This window comes from Phocoena sinus, chromosome 3 (assembly GCF_008692025.1).
Source record: "Phocoena sinus isolate mPhoSin1 chromosome 3, mPhoSin1.pri, whole genome shotgun sequence".
In the NCBI taxonomy this organism is placed as follows: Eukaryota; Metazoa; Chordata; class Mammalia; order Artiodactyla; family Phocoenidae; genus Phocoena; species Phocoena sinus.
This window is the reverse complement of record NC_045765.1, coordinates 11,268,512-11,287,662: the sequence shown is the minus strand read 5'-3', so window position 1 is coordinate 11,287,662 and position 19,151 is coordinate 11,268,512. Positions and strand designations below refer to the sequence as shown.

At 58.2% G+C, this 19,151-nt stretch overlaps 1 protein-coding gene across 3 annotated transcripts; it reads right to left on the bottom strand.

The window, feature by feature from the left end:
* Positions 1-1,469: 1,469 nt before the first annotated feature.
* On the bottom strand, positions 1,470-19,149 carry COPE (COPI coat complex subunit epsilon). 3 transcript variants are annotated; one of them, XM_032625784.1, is made up of 11 exons: positions 18,971-19,149; positions 12,727-12,789; positions 10,705-10,805; positions 7,467-7,619; positions 6,202-6,255; positions 5,613-5,694; positions 4,699-4,899; positions 4,311-4,466; positions 2,974-3,042; positions 1,826-1,900; positions 1,470-1,679 (listed from the first exon to the last, which is right to left on the bottom strand). In XM_032625784.1, exons 1-11 carry the CDS (start codon positions 19,094-19,096, stop codon positions 1,632-1,634), a joined length of 1,128 nt encoding a protein of 375 aa, XP_032481675.1. In that variant the 5' UTR covers positions 19,097-19,149; the 3' UTR covers positions 1,470-1,631. The 3 variants fall into 3 exon arrangements, with proteins under 3 accessions (XP_032481675.1, XP_032481676.1, XP_032481677.1); XM_032625785.1 differs by lacking the exon at positions 4,699-4,899 and having other exon boundaries at positions 18,971-19,145; XM_032625786.1 differs by lacking the exons at positions 4,699-4,899; positions 12,727-12,789 and having other exon boundaries at positions 18,971-19,147.
* Between the last annotated feature and the right edge of the window lie 2 nt (positions 19,150-19,151).

Sequence of the window (19,151 nt, the reverse complement as noted above, 5' to 3'; positions counted from 1 at the left end):
TGCCAATGTGTGGGTACAGAGCGGAAACAGAAAGTGGCTCCTGGTGCTGGCAGCTGAGAAACAGCTCCCAGGCACCAGGGGCTCAGTGAGGGGCTGCCGAGGTCCCAAGGATGGCACCCATACCCTGCCCCACCTGAAAGGGCAGGCCTCCTCTTCCCCAGGGAGCTCATCTCAGCCCTCACTCCCCCTACACACCACTGCCCCTGACTGATGCCCCTGCCCTGGGGCATCCGCACCAGGCAGGGAGGGGCTGGGGGTGGGTCCTGATGCTGGGGGTCCCTTGCTCTCTGTCTTGTCTTGGCAATCAAGCACAGCGTTTCCCAAGACCACCTCCGAGGCCAGGCTCTCGGAGCCCAAGTATCTTTCTTTCCCTACCCAGACACTGGCCCAGAGACAGAGCCCTGTCCAGCTCAGAGTCCAGTGTGGCCTCAGGGTCTTTGCACAGGCTGTTCCTACTGCCCAGGATGCTCGTCGCCCCAGAACCTGTCCTGGCAGATCCTTCTTCTTGTTTTGGTGGACACAGCTCAATGGTGACCTCATCCCAGAGGCCCCTGCCATTCCCCCTCCCTCCCTCTGTTGTTCAGCTTTTTTTTTTTAAGAAACTGATTGATTGGCTGCGTGGGCCTTCGTTGTTGCGTGCGGGCTATCTCTAGTTGCGGCGAGCGGGGGCTACTCTTCTTTGCGGTGCACTGGCTTCTCATTGCGGTGGCTTCTGTTGTTGCGGAGCACGGGCTCTAGGCACGCGGGGTTCAAGGAGTTGCAGCACATGGGCTCAGTAGTTGTGGCTCGCGGACTCTAGAGCGCAGGCTCAGTCGTGGCACACAGGCTTCGTTTCTCTGTGGCGTGTGGGATCTTCCCAGACCAGGGCTTGAACCCGTGTCCCCTGCATTGGCAGATTCTTAACCACTGCACCACCAGGGAAGCCCTTAGCTGCTTCTTATCGAGGGGCGCTCACTATGCATTTCTCTCTCTGGGCAGGGAGCTCGCTGCTTTGGCCACAGCAGCGTGCCGGCACCCACAGCCCCGACCACAGCGGGTCTGTCTTGGCTCATGACTCACCACAGGGCAGCAAGGAGCAGGGGTCTGGGCGGCTGATGTTTACTCCTGTGAGGAGCCGGTACACACCCTCCCCACTTGGCTGAGCCTGAGTGCTTCTGGCACCCTCACCACCTGCAGACCACCCAGGGGTCCTGCGTTCAAATCCCGGTGCCCCTTGTGATGGCTGTGACTCCTCTGTGCTGCAGTTTCCTTGGATGCCAACTGGGCTTGGGGGACATGGCTGTGCCGCCTGCAGCTCAGCAACACGAGGTGGCTGTCTGAGGGCAGGGGAGTCTGTACAGCTGCTGCTCACAGACCCTGGTCACCAGGGCCCCCTCCCAGCAACAGCCCTGGGTGATGGTGCCCAGGCCCCTCCCATCTGAGCCTTGGTTCCCACATGCTCCCCTCAAAATGGCTAGAGCAAACATGGATCCGTTGGGGATACCTGGAGTGGAGACATTTATTGACAAAAGGGGGGGCTGGGCTGGGCTTCCAGCCTCTGCTTCTGGCCAAACGGCAAGTGCCCGGTGGAGAGGGCAGCACAGCCCTGGCCTTGTATCCCCACAGCTCCGGAAACGCGTCTGGGGCCGGTCTCAGGCGCTGGGGGCGTAGTGCAGCACCAGCCGGTCAAAGTCATTTTCCTTCAACGTGAACAGGGGGCGGGGAAGGGGGATGGGGGTGGGCAGAGAAAGGGGAGAACTTGTGAGCCAGGCCCCAAGTTCTGCGCTTTGCCTGGCAAAGCCTGGGGAGTCTAGGGCTCAGAGACGGGCCGCCTGCACAAGCTCACCTTGGCCTGGTACTCCTTGATGAAGGGGTGGGACCTGTGGGCGTCCTTCAGCTGGGACAGGTAGCGGTTTGTCACCTGTGGGGGAGGCAAGGTTAGCTAAATATGGGGACTCCATGGTGGCTCTGACCTGCAGGGTAGGGAGTTGGGTGAAACAAGGGCCACCTGGCCAGACCCAGGCAAGAGCCCTGGTTTCCCCACATTTTCTCCATCACAACCTGCCGCCCCGGAACCATGCTGAATTAGAGAGGACCCTGGCGGGTGGGGAGCACCACCTGGCACAGAGCCTGCACTTGGTACATGGGTGAAGCATGCACCAGGTTCAGGGATGTGGGCTGGGCAGGGACCCAGGCCCTGGGAGAGGCAGGAGGCCAGGAGTGGAAGGCAGGTCAGGGAGCATGGGGCTGGGAAAGGAGATGGATTTGTTCTGGGCACGTCGTATGGAGACACCTCAGAGGTGGGCCCTCGCTCCCAGCCTTGCCCTACCTGCCAGGCTCAGCCCTGACCATGTGGGGCTAGGGGCATCTGTCTGGCTCTGTTTCTCCAAAACTGATAGTCTGGGGATGTCTCTGCGGCGAGTGGGAGAGTGGTCCTATCTGCCCTGCACCACCCCAGCCCTGAGGCTGTCTGGGGGGCTCTTCTTCGAGAAACTGGTGACAGACCACCATGAAGCCCTGAGGCAGGCCCCTGGCCGGCTGGGCAAGGCACCTACATGGGGCAGCGCCCCAGCGTCCTCCTCCCCACCCTCAGACAAGGTAGGCCCAGCAGGGTTGCTCCCCTGAGCCCTGTTTCTCTGTCCTGGTGTCCGCCCCCAATCCTGAGGTGGCACAGGCCGAGTCCCAGCCTGGGAGCCCTGAGCCTCAGCCCACTTGTCTGTAGGACCCACAGAGCAGCTGACCTGCAGCCCCAACCAGGGTGGGGACCCTGGGAGAGTACTTGCAATGCCAGCTTCCGGGGGCCGATCTCAGCTGCACCCACTCGTGGGGAACAGGTTTTCGCCCCAAGGCCAGGCCAATCTTGAAGGTCAGACCCTGAGGCCCCAAGCTCCCTCGAGAGCCGGGGCCACACCAGAGACCCCTGCCCACCCCAGGCTGGCACCGTGAGGGCCGGAAAACACTCCTGCACCTGGCTGAGGGTGGGGAGGGTCCTACCTCGGGAGGCTTGCCCAGGTGCTGGGACAGGACGATGAGGTTGATCAGGGTCTCAGGGTGGCCGCTGTCCTGGCAACACAAGGGGACACCAGACAGGCAGGGTCAGCTCCTCCAGGCCCCCATCTCAAGCAGGGCTAGGGCTGCAAGACCCAGCACGCCCCCACCACTGGCCGCTCCGCAAGACAGTGACCTCAGGGCCCTCCCTTCTGCCTCCCCACACCGGCTGCTTTCCCAGCGAGCGTGTTGCTTCATGTGCAGACCAGTCTGACACAGAGCCCCCTTGCTTGTCGCAACTTGGGAGGGGCGTTTTTATCACAAATCTCAAAGCAATGGAGTCCAGACCAAGGCGGCCTCAACCTATCACAGCCCAGCTAGCTGCTCCTCCTGCTGCAATGATGAGGCCTGAGACCGTGGGACAGACCCCTCCCGCCCTGCCTGCTCCCCAGGGGCATTGGCAGGAAGCTGCGGGAAATTACCAGAAACTCCAAGGGGGTGACCTCACCCCACCCGCCCATATTGGGCTCTGAGGCACAGGGAACTCTGGGAATCAGCTCGGCCGCTGCCTTGGCCAGGAACCCCAGCCAGAGCCCCTGGCTGGGGCGAGGCAGGGACATGCCGCTCAGGCTGCAGGGCGCCACAGGCTCGAGGGGCTGCAGGGACCCAGGCCTCCTGCACAGATTTGGCTCCACCCCATGCTGCCCTTCTTTGCAGAGACCCGCATTCTCCCCACCAGCACGGGGCGCTCTGGTAGGCGAGGCAGCGCCACACGGGCAGCCTGACGACGCCAGCCAGCAGGAGCACCCGACTGACTGCCCTCAGCCTGGCCCCACTCGGCCAACAACCTGACGATAGCTCGGCCCCTCGCAGAGACGAGCATGGAGAAAGCTTCCCACTGGTGTCAGTGTCTCATTATATCGTTTCGGATGGCAGCCGTGAGAAGACAACTGAGGCAGCCCTGAGGGCAGCGCTCCAGGCCCTCTGCTCGACAAGGATGGGCAGAGGTGACACATCCCGTCGGCAGCCTGCTCTCCCCTCGGCAGCAAACGGGAGCTGTCTCTCCCAAGCACAGACCCAGGTGAGGGATCACCGCGAAAGGCCCCTAACCAGGCAGCCAAGGTGTCAGTGAAGAGGAGACAGAGCGTGGGTCTGCTCAGCTCAGGCCGATGGGGGCCCAGGCTGACGGGATCCTCGCATTTCCAAGAGAAGTTAGAATCAGGACTGTCGCTTGCAATCCTGAGTTTTAACTGATATGGCACTAAAATCCCCACATGGCCACGAGGCAGGCCATGGGGTCTGTGGCACACCCGTTTCTGGGCTGGGGCTGCGCCTGCCCATACCTTGTCCAGCGCCTCCTGCAGCACGCCCTCCGCGGCCTCCCACCGGCCCTGGGCCATGTGGCAGGCTGCCTGCCCACTGAGCAGCAGCAGGGTGGACGAACACTTGTCAGCCATCTCCTGGAAGATGTAGTAGGCGTCCTGCAGCTTCTCACCACCCTGCGGGGACAGTCGACATCACCGCTTTGTCACCCTGCTGCCCGGCCCTACCCTGCCTGCTCCCTCCTGGAGGGATCCCAGCACTTTGTGGAGACAATCCCAGTGCAGCCGGCCCACGGCAGGCAGTCTTTGGACACCGCCCCCTTCCCCGAAGAGACCCTTGTGCAGCTAGTGCTGTGAAGGGGCCGAAGCGGTACGCAGACCCCCTCAAACCCGGCTCCCCAAGCCCTACGTTTATAGACTCGAAAGCCTCGGCTTCAAGAGGGAGAATCAGTGCATGGGCAGCTGGGTCAAGGTCTGAGCTGGGACCACTGGGACACATGGCCCATCGGGGTGGCCTCTGCTCCAGCAGCCGTGACCCCGACCGCCCGAATTCTGAGTAAGAAGGTTCTGTCCGCCTGGTAAAGACACAGCGCCACACCTGCAGGGGAACCTGAGACCAAGATGTGCTTGTGAAAGACTGCTAGGCTACGGGAGAGAGCTGTTCGGGTTTGTCGCGATAAACTGAATGGATACTGTGGGGTGAGGCCTCAGCCCTGCAAAAGCACGTGCAGGTGCACACAGACGAGGAGCACAATTTAAAAGGCCCGTACAAAGGACTCAGAGAAAGGAAGCCAAATGTCCAAACCCAGAAATGGGGCTGCTGCCAGGAGAGGGGTGCCCAGGCACGTGGGGGTGGGGGGCTGGGCTCCAGGGGGAAAGCGTGAGGGGGATACGGGCACCAACCCTGTGCTGGGAGCCCAGAGAGCAAGCTGAGTAGCAGCCAAGAGCAGGGCCAGACCCCAGAGGAGGGTGCGCTGCCAGCTGGCTGGCTCCGTGCACCCGGGCTGGGGGGCGGGAGCGGGTACGTGCAGGCAGAGGTACGCCGAGTCCGGTTCCATAAACCCCCAGTTTGTTCACTCTGGCTCTGGCCAAGCCTCTCGGCTGCAAGGAGCCAGAAGGGGTCAAGCCCGAGAGAGGGGGAAAACGTGCTGGGGCTCCTCCAGGGGACTAGTCCCCAAGAAAGCAGGAGGTCCAGTGCGTCTGTGGAACCCCACCTGCACCCTCCCCACAGGAGCAGCCAGCGCTGCGCACAGGGGGTCGCCGCCATCTCCTGGCTCCCGGATACTCCTGTCTCTCACGCCCGCACACAAGCCGGGTACTCACCACAGCCAAGCTGACCCAGGCGGTGGCCAGCTGGGTGAGGGTGGCGTCCTCGTCCTGGTCCTGCATTTTCTTCAGCTCCTTCCTGGGGGCAGAGGAGAGAGGCGGGAGGTGCCCGGTAGCTGAGTGGCCAGTCACTGTGCCCCACCGCAGCCCGAGTTCCTTGCTCACGAGGCCCCAGGACCTCAGGCCCCGGCCTGGCCACCCCCCATCCACGGCTGCACACGCCTCTGCGTGCTTGCAAAGCCCACCCCAACCCTGCAAGATGGGCCCCACTGCCTGCCTCACAGAAGGAAACTGAGGCACAGACAGTGACGCCCCTTGTCCCAGGCAACACCCTGCAGAGACGAGCAGGTAAACAATAGTGCAGTCACCCCAATGGACTAGAATGAAATAAATGGAGAAACACTCGTGTCACTGATAATCAGAGCCAGGGAGAGGGCTCTGGGTGGTCCCCATGCCGCGTGCACCCTTGAAGACAGCGGCCTGGCTGCTGGAGAACACAGGGTCCCAACATGGCCTGGCCGTTGCTAAGATACCCCCCCCCCATGCACAGGCCACAGCCCAGCAGCCCCGGTGGGGAGGGGCTTACCGGGCGAGGTCCAGGCGGTCTAGCTTCAGCAGGATCTGCACCGTCATGGCCATGCTGTGGGAAGGGCGGGCAGTCAGTGAACTCCCACCCGACTTTATCCTCCACCAGGAGCTCACTCTGTGTAAGCACCACCTTCCAGAAACCTCCCCTTGAGTGCTCAGGCCACCAGCCCCGCCTTACAGAGGGGAACACTGAGGCTGACTGTCAGCCCAGCTGGGCCAAACTCAGACCTGGGCGCTGCTCGCTGGGCTCAGCACCCCATCACTTCCCAGGCCCTGCACTCCCACCTGTCTCTGCTGAGTGTGCTTGGGCCGGGAGCTCCCATGGGGTCCCCAGGCCTGTGGCCCGCTCCCTGCCCGCCCCGTGGCTGGCCATCCCATCTGTACCCCCCTCTCGTTTCCAGAGTCCCAGATGAAGTGCTGCAGGGGAACACCTGCTCCGTGCTTTCAGCGCCCACACCCACAGCCCCTCGCCTCGAGCCCAGACAGCTGTGACCACCGATCACTGATGTGGCCACTTGTTCCCGAGTTTTCCCACCAGAACGTGACCCAGCACCCAGACCAGCCCGAGGAGAAGCATGAGAAACATTCGTGGGGTGCACTGCCTCACCAGCCGTGTAACATGCCTATTGCAAACCCTTCTCTGGATCAGATGGGACATAAACGGATATGAAGGAACACGTGGTGACCAACTAACCAAGGGAAGGCAGAAACCAGAGCGCTCATGGGGGAGAATGGCTGCACCCTGCAGGGCTGGAGCCCTGGCTACAGGGAGCCGGACACAGCACAGCCCAGAGCCACCTCCTGGGTGGGGGTGGAGCCGACAGCAGGCTGCAGGGCGCTCCAGTGCCCAGGCCCGGAGTGCCCTGAGGGCCGGTCTCAGAGGAGGGTCCGTGGGGCCCAGGAAGGACATGGAAATCCAGGGCCCAGGGCAGAGAAACACAAGGCTTCATGGGAGAAGGGAGGGTGCAGAAATCTCAGGCAGAGACAAAGGTGCTTTCTGCTCTGCTCCTGGGAACAGAGGGTTTTCAGCCCCGGGTGATGTGTCCTCAGAGCAATGGCCCAGCCATGCGGAAAAGTGTGTCTCCTGGACGGAGAACAAGAGCTGCAGCCTAAATGGGAGGCCCATGCCCCATCCCAGCCCCTCTCTTTCAGAGCAGCCCCCCTTGCCGTTCCTATGACGATGGCTGATGAGGCCCTGAGCTGCCTGGACACCAGAGGAGCCACTCACGCTGGCCGTTCCCCCAGTGCAGGACAGCCACTCACCACTCCAGGCTATCCCCTTGATGCAGGGTGCGCAGGGCTGCATCCGGGTTCTGGTTGTGGAAGTAGATGGAGGCAGCCATGAGCAGGAAGGTGGTGTTGGTCACGTCCACGGTCCGGCTCATCTCCCGGTCCAGCTCGGCCACGATCCCATCCCTGCGAGATGCAGCTGCTCAGAGGCCGAGGCAGGGGCAGGAGGCGGCCTCTCCCCCATGGGAACCGACAGGCCCTGAGAGGGCGAGTCAGGCCCCCTGGGGCACAAAGCAGCAGAGGGCAGGATAGGCCCAGCTGTCTCTGCCAAGCCCCACTAGGTGCCAGTCTCGCCACCTCCCCACCAGGCACTCCTCACCCCTCGCATAAACACGGAAACCAAGGCCAGGAGAAGCGGGGTTGGGTGATCCAGGCCCTATGGGGAGTGTGGGGCAGGAAGGGCCATGCCTGGCTCTGCCCACGAAGCAGCATAAATGACCATCCAGGTCTCGAGCTCCACTGGCCCTCAGTGCTCGGGGGCTGAGGTGTCCACACCGCCCCACATGCACAGGGACAGGCTAACTCAATGGGGACACCTCCACAGGGACATGAGGCCACACAGGTGAACCTCACACTGGCGACGTCACCAACTTCCCGAGGAGGCCAGTGGTCTCAGCAGAGGGTCCTGATCTACTTGGTCAGCGTCGGGCCTGGGTCCTGAGGGCGGCTGTGCAGGACGACACCCCACTGACAGGGTGGCTGCCCCCGGTTCCCGAGCTTGGTGTGCAGGCTGCTCCTGGCAAGTGAACGTCGTGCGCGACTGGGGGCTGGGAGCCGGCAGCAGGCTGGAGTTCAGGCTTGCCCGAGGACCAGCCGGATGCCCTCACCCGCCACAGGACACCAGAGCCTCGGTCTGCTTAACTGAAACGAGGAGCTGCAACTCCCTGTTTCAAAGGGCTGCTGAGCGGTTAATGAAGGGAGGCAAGGGCCCGGCCCTGTGTCACTGCTGGACAGATGCTGTGGCTTGGGACACACAGTCTCAACAAGCGCATACGTTTCATGCGGGTTGCTGGGGGCTGGTGGCCAAGTGCCTGTGTACCTGAGAGCCCCTGGAGGGCAGGGATGTGCCTATTACTCCCTCTGCGCCCACCAGAGAGTGCCTGACGGACAAATGACTTCAAATCTGAGTCTCTTCCCCTCTCTGCACAGAAGGACTGTGCACAGGGATCACACAGGGTTGGCGTGAGGAGCCCCAAGGCCACGTCCCAAAGCTTCCTGCCTGACTCCCGGCACACAGGCTGTGAACATGGTGCCTGCTCTTGTCCTTGTAACGTCAGTGCTGTACGTTGTTACTGGAACACGTGGTGGTTACCCTTACGGGCTCCAGCACTTTCTCCACCACCTGCTCGCTGGGCACTTTGTATGAGGTGGTGGTTTGTACTGCCAGGATGGATGCACCAAGAGCCGCTCTGCTTTCCTGAGCACCTGCTCCAAGCCGTGGGCTTCCTGCGGGTTCTTTTCTGTAGTGCTCACAGCAGCCCTGGGGCTCCCTCCCCTTCCGAAAGGAGAATGGGGTTTGTCACCCCAGCTAGAGACGTGCACAGAGAGGGTGAAGGGATGGCTTCAGGAGGCTGCCTGTCTTAGTGTCCTGGGGTTGCTGTCACAGAGCCCACGAACCAGGGAGGGGATCAAAACAACAGGGGCTTATTCTCTCCCAGTTCTGGAGGCCAGCAGTCTAAAATCAAAGTGCTGGCAGGATTGGTTCCTTCCTCCAAGGGAAGATCTGTCCTGGTCCTTTCTCCTGGAGCTGCAGCAGTCCTTAGCTTGTGTCTCTTTCACCCCCATCTCTGCCTCCATCTTCATGTGGCCTCCGCATCTGTGTCTTCTCTTCCATCTCTTATGGAGATACCAGTCACCACATTTAGGGCCCACCTTATATCCAAGATGATTTCAAGATCCTTAACCACGTATATCTGCAAAGACCCCCATTCCCAATGAGGTCAGGTTCACAGGTTCTGGGGGTTAGGACATGGACATGTCTTTTGGGAGTCCCCATTTAGCTGCCACTGCTTAAGCCTCTTTGAGTAAATCCTTCAAGTGTCTGTGGACGAAGGAGCCTGATCACAGAAGGTGGAGCACAGGGCGCTGCCCTCCATGAGGAAGGAGCAGAGGTGGGGGTCACAGCACAGTCATACCCACACTTGGGACTCACAGATGGCTGCAGCAGCCTCCGAGGAAAGCATACTGTCAACAAGGTCATGACCACATCCTGGTCTATTAAGTTCCACAGGGCAGAGATGCGGGGAGGGCCCCTCTGTGATGCGTCACAGTGCTGTGAGGAGAGGCCTGGGTGGTGGAAGGGCCCTGGGGCTGGGACAGGTAGGCGGGAATCGGCTCAGAGAAGAGAGTGGCTCCCTGTCGTGGGCTGTGCTGCCCCAGCCTTCCATCCCAGCCGCCCTCTGCGGAGTGTTTTACCTCCGAAATCCCAGGGGGCCTCACGACCAGCCCATTCCGAGGGGCGGGGGAAACCGAGGTGCAGAGGGGCCACGGGGCCTACTGCGTCAGGCTGGTGCTCCATGCACAGGTGAGGCAGGGCCACACGGCCCCCACCTGCAGAGGCTGAGTTCACGTGCACCTGGGCGAGCATCCCAGCCAGCAAGGAACAGCCCACGCACCTGCCTGTGCAGGAACCACCTGAGGTCAGCAGGGCTGGACTGTGAGCTGTCTCAGACCCCAACGGAGCAGCAGGTAACAGGCGGGCCTGGTCCTGGGATGCTCAGCACTTCCAGGTCCCCATAGCCCAGACCACCCCACCTCTCCTGGCCATCGCCTGAGGGAGTTTGATGACTGCTGGTCTGTGGCACAGGTGGACACACTCAGCTCAGGGTGAAGACTTGCTGTCCCCTCCCACCCTCCATCTGGGCAGAGATGAATGATGCGTGGTGTGGCTGCCATTCCCTCCCCTGCACAGTGGGTGAGCAGCAATGGCTGGAAGACTGGCTGCAGGGTCCCCACCCTTATGTACCAGGGGAGGTCCTCCTGGCAAGAATGAAGCCCTCACAGTCCCTAGGTATCTGTACACAAGTCCTTATCTCTGATCCCCAGCCCCCCGCCCCCTTTGAAGCAGGGTTCATCACAGCCTCCCACTGAGCAAATGAGGGAAACTGAAGCTCAGAGAGGTGAGAAGGCAGAGGAGGGATGCCAACTAGACATCCTCTGCCCACCCAGGCCCATCCACCGTGCCCCAGGCCTGCCCCCCACCCAACCTCACCGCCGGCTGTCGCTAGCCAGGTACTCAGCAAACATGCGCACGGCCTGGAGCTCTGGGGCCGAGGAGGGCTTGATCTCATCCAGGACCACGCCGTACTTCCTCTGTGGGCAAGACAAGCAGGCTGTCAGCTCCGCCCGAACTCCCCGTGGGGTTTATATGTTCTCAGACCCCAGGAACATACAAGGGCTTCTTGGCTCTAGCACTGCCCTGGTGGAGCCCCAATACCAGGGGCCGGTGCCCACCACTCCCAGGGACCCCCTCAGCCCATGGGTGCCATCCCCGCTGGAGTGCGCTGTGGAAGCCAGCATGGCATCACTCGTTAGCTGTCGTGCCACGCTGCCCACTGCTCTAGCTGGAGACCCTGGCAGCTCACTGTTCACCCCCTGGTGGTGAAGTGACGGGGTGAGGGCCCCGCCAGCTCTGGGGGTGGTGGGGTGCAATGGTGTCACCAGGGGCAGGGGGTCTGGGCACTGGCTTCTACTGAGCAGAACATGCACCCCACCGACAGACACCCAGCAGGGAGGTCACTGCAGGGAGGGGAACTGGAATCAGGGACCCCTTATTCACTATCTTCCTTTCTAGGTAGTTTCAGTATTTTCGTTGCCACTGACATGTATTTATCTTTTAAAAATATATATACACACACGAATATATGAACACATCCAAGGAGATTCTGGGGCGCACCGGGGCACCCTACTCTGCTGGGGACCACACACACTGTCTGGGCCCCAGCTTCACCCTGGAGGTTGGTGGGGGGAGGGTGGTGAGGGGGGCTTGGTCCACAAGGTGGAAGTTCCATCAGGCTCCAGAACGCTCCATAGAGGGAAAGATGCAAACAGACCTGGGAAGCCACCCGAGGCCTGATGTGAGGTGGGGGCATCTGTGGAGCCATGTACCCACAACAGAACAGTCTATGGCTGTGGCTGTGGGAAGAGGTTGGCGGGAGGCTGGTGGGTCTGGGGTGGGAACAGGGCGGGGCACGATTCAATCCTGTCTGCAGAGTCCAGATTGTTTTTAGAACAGAAGAATGCAGTCTTACTGCATTATCAGGGTAACGCTGCTTTTTAAAAACCCTAGTGTCTGTGGAAGCAACCTAAATGTCCATCAACAAAGGAATGGATAAAGAAGACGTGGTACATATATACAATGGAATATTACTCAGCCATAAAAAAGAACAAAATAATGCCATTTGCAGCAACGTGAATGGACCTAGAGATTCTCAGACCGAGTGAAGTAAGTCAGAAACAGAAAAATATCATAAGATATCGCTTATATGTGGAATCTAAAAAAAGACTACAAATGAACTTACCTACAAAACTGAAGTAGAATTACAGAGGTAGAAAACAAACTTATGGTTACTAGAGTGGGGTAAGGGGTCTGGGGGGAGGGATAAATTGGAAGATTGGGATTGACACACACATGCTACTGTATACAAAATAGATAACTAATAAGGACCTACTGTACAACACAGGGAACTCTACTCAGTACTCTGTAATGGTCTATATGGGAAAAGAATCCCCCCCAAAAAAAGTGGATATATGTATTTGTATAACATATTCACTTTGCTGTACACCTGAAACTAACACAACATTATAAATCAATTATACCCCAAATAAAAGAAAGAAAAAAACCTCCCACAGTCTAAACTGTGGGCTTTGGCTAATAACAGTATCAATATCACTGCATTGATTGTAACAAAAGCACCCTGCCAACCCGAAATGTTAATAAGAGAAAATGCCTGTGTGTGGGGGTTGGGCATTTGGAATTCTCTTTGCCATCTGCTCAGTTATTCTGTAAACCCAGAACTGTACTGAACAAGTGAAATCTATCGATTAAGTATAATAAGAAAAGCAAGAAATCCCAACATTGGCCCTCTGGCCTGGTGCTCCAGGGCCTCAGGGACACTGCCACCTTCTTGTGGTGGCCACACCAGCTGCTCGTGGTCCCTGCCCCTGCCGACACTCTGTTCCTTACTCTCCTTCCCCAGGGTGTTGGCAGTCATGGTCAAGGGCCCACACTCACCTGTGCCAGGTACGCTCTGTACAGGAAGACATCCCTTTCCACATCTCTCTCCAGGCTTGACGGCTGTGGAAAATCAGGTCAGAACTCTTGGGGGCTACGTGCCCAACAGGCCCTCTGAGGCCACAAGTGGGCAGCTTTCCCAGTGGAGTCTGGGTCCTAGTCCCGGCCCTGGCTCTCAGGTGCCTATGACCTTAGGCAGCAGGAGAGCAGCCTCCACTGAGGGCACGCGGTGTGCCGGGCACCTCATTCTGTGCCACCCTGACATCTCCCTGGGAAAGGAGGTTCGACCGTCACCCCCATCCATTCAGGTGAGGGATGGGGACACCAAAAGTGCTGAAACTGCTCCAGCCACATAGCAGGGGCCAGGGCAGAGCCCACGCTTCTGACCACTGGACACGTGGCTGCTGGTGTCAAGGAGGAAGGATCCCAGGGTGCAGTGGATCAAAACAGAAGCTGCTCAACAGTATGAAGCTGCTCACGTGGTCCGAGGAGAGCAAGGGGTGGGGGTGGGGGTAGGTATGGGAACACCCTGATGCCCAAGTTTGTACAAGCCGAGCAAACAGGCCCAGGAGGATTCCTATCCGGACATGAATGGTGGATACTGGAGAAGGGATGGGACCCAGCGGGAGACGTGCGAAAGGGACTTACTTTCTGTAATGAATACTTCCATGCCTCTTGTTCCTGTCCTGCTTTTGTTTCAAAACGTTCTTTAAACGTGACAAACAGGAGAGATGAAGGTCTGCCTCACTCAGAGGACCTTTCTGGGAGAGCTCAGCTTGGCTGCCCCAGCATAGCGATGTCTGGGTCTAGCCAGGCTGGGTGAGACCTTGGGGACTGCCCTATACTCGGGGACGAGGCCCACGGGCCACACTCCCTCAGCCCAGCCACCACACAGAACCCAGAAGCAGGTGTAAGGTGACCTCCTACAGGGTTCACTGTGGGACTGCGAGGGAGGCCCCCACGAGGCTACGGGCAAGCGAGGGACCCTTCCTGGGAAGAGCAGCTTTGGACCACGCCCCAGGGTGCTGGCTGACTTCCTGTGGGCCCTGTGGCACCTGGGGTGGCACAGAGCAACTCAGCCCAGAGGGCACGCGGGTGCTGGGACAGGCCACCTGGGGGCTGGGAGAGGAAAGTGACATGGGGGAAGGGGGCCCAGCCACCTTGGAGTCACTACTCCAACAACCTCTAAACCACAGGGCCTGAGGAAAAGCACAGAGAGAATGAACAGCCTGTCCAGCTGCCAGAGCACAGGGACAAATGTTCTGGAGCCCCGCCGGTGGGAGCACGCCAGGACTGCTCTCCCCCGAGGCTGAGAACCAGACTCCTAGTCCCCAGGCCTTCTTCCCAGCCTGAGGGGGCGAGGGCGCTGAATGTGTCCTCCTCCCAGGCCAAGCGAGACTGCGAACAAGAAGCCTGGCTCCTGGCCCCAGCCAGACTTAGGCCAACTTTGCCTGGGGGTCCCAGCAGCTTGCTCTGGCCTTGGTGGCCAGGCTGGGGATCCGGCCATGATTTGGAACACGGTGTCCTCTATATGAGTGACTCTGAAATGACCCTCAGAGGTGGTCACTGGTGAGGACAACCCACCTGGGGTCCCCATACCACCCTCAGTAAAAAAAGAGACAAATGTTGGCTGTTGCTACCTTTGAAGCAGGGACACAGTGGGATGCCTTGTGGGGGACCAGGGTCCCAGAGGCAACTCTGAGCCTCAGCTGCCCCCTCTGTAAAACAGGCACCACCGGGCTTCCCTGGTGGCGCAGTGGTTGAGAGTCCACCTGCCGATGCAGGGGACATGGGATCGTGCCCCGGTCCGGGAAGATCCCACGTGCCGCGGAGCGGCTGGGCCCGTGAGCCATGGCCGCTGAGCCTGCGCGTCCGGAGCCTGTGCTCCACAACGGGAGAGGCCACAACAGTGAGAGGCCCACGTACCGCAAAAAAAAAAAATAAAAAAAATAAATTAAAAAAATAAAAAAATAAATTAAAACAGGCACCACCACTGACCCTGCAGGACTGCCAAGGGGGGTCACCGAGACCCCACACACAGACGCTCAGGACCCTCTCAATCAGCCAAAGAGAGAAGAGCTTCTGGGAGGTGTAAGAACAAGGACAGATGTACAGACCAGGGAACACCAAGGACTGTGATGCATGCCACCAGGTGAGTGGTCTGGTCCCCAGTCCTGACAGCTCATCAGAATCACCTGGGAGCTCAGAAACCAGAAAAGCCAGGAGGCTTATGCCCACCAACGACGGCCAACCCCGAGGTGGCCTCAAACTGCCTTCAAACAGCTCAGAGGTGCAGCCAGACCTGAGAGCAAGGGCTACTGTAAAGGGAAGTCGGTGATGGGGTTTGGCAAGGGGGATCACGTTCCCTCCCCTTACTGGCCATCAGTGTCCCCTGACCACACTCGACGGTCAGCTCCTGGAGGCTTTCTTAGTTGCTTCATCCCTAACACCTGTGCAGTGCCTGCCATCTTGTGGGCGCTTGCGAAATGTCTGACAGGTAGGGAAACAAACATCATCATGGTGCCAGCACTGAGACACACCAGGTGTTCTACCTGGCGCCACCTCTGGTGGTGCCTGAGGTTGCTGGGGCTGCTATAGCTAACCACCAGCTGGGCTGGGGGGGTGTGCTTAAAGAAACAGAAACTTATTCTCTCATGGCTCTGGAGGCCAGAAGTCCGAGATCAGGCAGAGCTGTGCGCCTTCCGTAGGCTCTCTGGGAGGATCCTTCTTTGCCTCATCCGGCTTCTGGTGGCTCCAGGTAGTCCCTGGCTTGTGGCTGCCTCACCCCCACCTCTGCCTCCATCTTTTCTGTCTGCCTCAAGCCTCTCTCTTAGAAGGACACCAGTCACTGGATTTAGGGTCTATCCCAGCTGATCTTGTCTAGAGATCCTTCACTGAATTACAGCTGCAAAGACTCTTTTCCAAATAAGTCACATTCACAGGTCCCGGGTGAACATATCTTCTCAGGGACACCATTCAACCCAGTACAGGCTGCCTAAGAAGGTTTAGGTGGCCTGTGGACCAGAATTAAATCACGTCAAATGGCTCAGCAGGGACAGGACTCCCACTCTTCTGGATGCGTCAGGTAGAACCTCTTGGTTTGGTGCCGGTGCATCTTTACCACGTTGCTAAAGAGGGTGTAGCTTCCCCAGCTCAGAGGTTTGGCCGCAGTGTGCCTCCAGCAAGAGTGACTGCTGAGGGCTTCCCTGGTGGCGCAGTGGTCAAGAACCTGCCTGCCAATGCAGGGGACATGGGTTCGAGCCCTGGTCCGGGAAGATCCCACATGCTGTGGAGCAACTAAGCCCGTGCACCACAACTACTGAGCCTGCACTCTAGAGCCCGTGAGCCACAACTACTGAGCCTGCACTCTAGAGCCCGCATGCCACAACTACTGAAGCCCATGCACTTAGAGCCCGTGCTCCTCAACAAGAGAAGCCACCACAATGAGAAGCCCACGCACCACAACGAAGAGTAGCCCCCGCTCACCACAACTAGAGAAAGCCTGTGTGCAGCAATGAAGACCCAATGCAGCCAAAGATAAATAAAAAAAAATTAAAAAAAAAAACTGTTGGGACTTCCCTGGGGATTAAAAATCCGCCTGCCAACGCAGGGGACATGGGGTTCACTCCCTGGTCCAGGAAGATCCCACATGCCGCAGAGCAACTAAGTCCGCGAGCCACAACTACTGAAGCCTGCGCGCCTAGAGCCCGTGCTCTGCAACAAGAGAAGCCACCGCAATGAGAAGCCCGCGCACCGCAACGAAGACCCAACACAGCCAATAAATAAGTAAATAAATAAATAAGAGTGCTGATCTGGTTTCCTTTGTTTTCCATCACTCTCTACATACAGCAGGTCACGCCGATTCCTTCAGCAGGGAGGTAAAGTTTGCATATTATGACACAATAAGACGGAAAGAACACATTGCTGTAACGTAAGCAGAATAGACACACAACAGAAGACAGATGGTGGACCATGAGTATAACGCTGAACCTCACAGGGACCCTACTGAGATGAATGTCATCGTTCCCATTTGACAGGAGGGGAAAGTGAGGCTCAGAGAGGTGCAGTGACTCAGCCCTGGCTGCAGAGAGAACACAGAAGAGACAGAATCTGAGCCCAGGTCTGTCTCAATCTTCTCATGGTCTACACTACCCCAGCAAGGAGGCATGTAACAACCATGGCGCCAAACGGACAAGGTCCCCCAGAGATGTCCATACCAATCCCTGGGGCCTGTGAACAGCTTACGTTACATCACGAAAGGGACTTCACAGGTGTGATTAAGATTATGGACCCTAAAAATGGAGACACTATGCTAGGTTATCTGGGAGGATCCAGTCTAATCACGGAAACCCTTAAAAGCAGAGGACTTTTAGACAAAAGAAATGAAGAAGGGGAAATTCGAGAGACTCCAAGTGAGAACCCTGTGGCTGGTTCTGAGATGGAAGGGTGATATGCGGGGTTGAGGACTGGAGAGAAGCATCCAGAAGCCTCCAGGAGCTAAGGGTGGTCCCTGGCCAAGAGGTAGCAACTTGAACAAGTTAGGAAGGTGCTTCTTCCCCAGAACCTCCAAAAAAGGACACAGCTGGGCCAACACCTTGATCTTAGCCTGGTGAGAGCGGTGTTGGACTTCTGACTTACAGAAGCTGCGAGATAGTAATCGTGTGCGGCCTGACTTAAGCTGTCGTTTGGTAATTTGTCACAGTGGCAATGGAAAACTAATACAGTCATGCAAATGTTATTTCAACGATTCCTAATCTCTTACTGAAGTCTGTTTGAGGTTTTACCCCCCATTATGCAGATGACACTCAGGGACATGGGGTTCACTGCCAAAGGCCAGAAGGGAAAGCGAGCCTTCTCTACTCCAGAATCCAAATTCCTCCCGACCCTCTGGCTGCCTCTGGGAAGATGTCTGCAACTCCCTTGTGTGGCGCTCTGATGGCCTCCCACGATGGCCTCCCACACCTTCGGAATAAAATCCAAACCCCTGCTGTGGCCCTTCAGGCCCTGCCCCTCACTCTGCCCACCTCCTTCTTCATCTCCTCCACTGTGCTCACCTCACTCCTGCCACACCACCCTCATGCCTTGACTACGTGGAGCTCACTGTCGCCTCAGCACCTTTGCAGCAACTTATGGGGTTAGAGCCTTCTCAAGGTTTCGTCACAGGTTAAAATGGCAGTCAGAGAGCCCTGATCTGACCACTCCCACGTGAAGCAGCCCCCACCCCCATTTCTGATCAGCACTTTTTTATCTCCCTTCTCCCCTAGAGAACTCAAACTGAAAACTATGTATTCTCTCGCTTCGTTACTTCTTTACTCTCTTCAGGACACTACACCATGAGGGCAGGCAAAGACCCTGTCATGTTCACTGCTCTTAAAAATTCTCCAATGGCTCACTCTCAAAGTGACAGTACCATCCATGTGCCTCCCCAAATGGTGCTGCTCGTGGGCCCTGCTGCTCCCTCTCCTGTCACCCACTCACCACCTGGTTGCCCGGGCCCTGCCTTGAAGGTTCTCAAACAGCCAGGCTCACTCCCACCACTCTAAGTCGCACCACCTCCTATCATCTTGTTTATTTACTTGTTTGCTGTCTGTCTCCCTTGGGAGCTGAGCCTTCCAAGAGAGCTGGGAGTTTTGTCTATTTTGTCACTGCTTTGAGCCCAGCACTAATATCCTGCCTGGCCCATACAGATGCTCAATGAGGAATGGGTGAATGAATGAATGCGCAAGTCTGGGGAGAAATAACCTAGTTAGCGGGGCAGGGTAACGAGCGAGAAGCCATTTCTCTCTTGAGCCTCCCTTTTCTCACCTGTAAAATGAGAATAAACAACAGTCCCTACTTCATGGGTATTGAGGGCATGGCGGCACAGTGTGGGTGCTCAATAGATGGAAACTATCATTGTTGTTGCTGTTTTTATGATTACTACTGTAGCGTAGTATCATTACCATTGTTATTATTACTATAGCGGTATGAACCCCTCTCTTACTCAAATGCCTCCCAAGGTTCAGTCTGAGAGAGCGCTCAGAGTGAGAAATATCGTTAAAGTGTTACTGCTTTGAGTTTGGTCATAGGACAAGGATAATTCTTCACCGCGCTCTGAAGAGATGTGGCGGCGTGGTGGGGTCGCGGGGATGAAACGGCGCGAGGTGAAGAGGGAGGGTTTTTAAAACCAGAGCGCGACCCGCAGCCACCAGGAAGCGTCTTCCGCCTCCGCCCCCAAGGTCCCCCAGCCCCGCAGCCGCCGCACCTTCACCCGCTGCGCCTCGTTGATGCACTGCTGGTAGCTGCCAATGTAGAAGGCATTCTTCACGTCGAACAGCTCGTCCACCTCCCCGGAGCCTCCAGAGGCTGAGCAAGGAGCCGGAGGCGCCATGTTGCTGGCCGCTCACCCGCTACTCCCACTGAGAGACACGTCGGCCGGAAGGAGG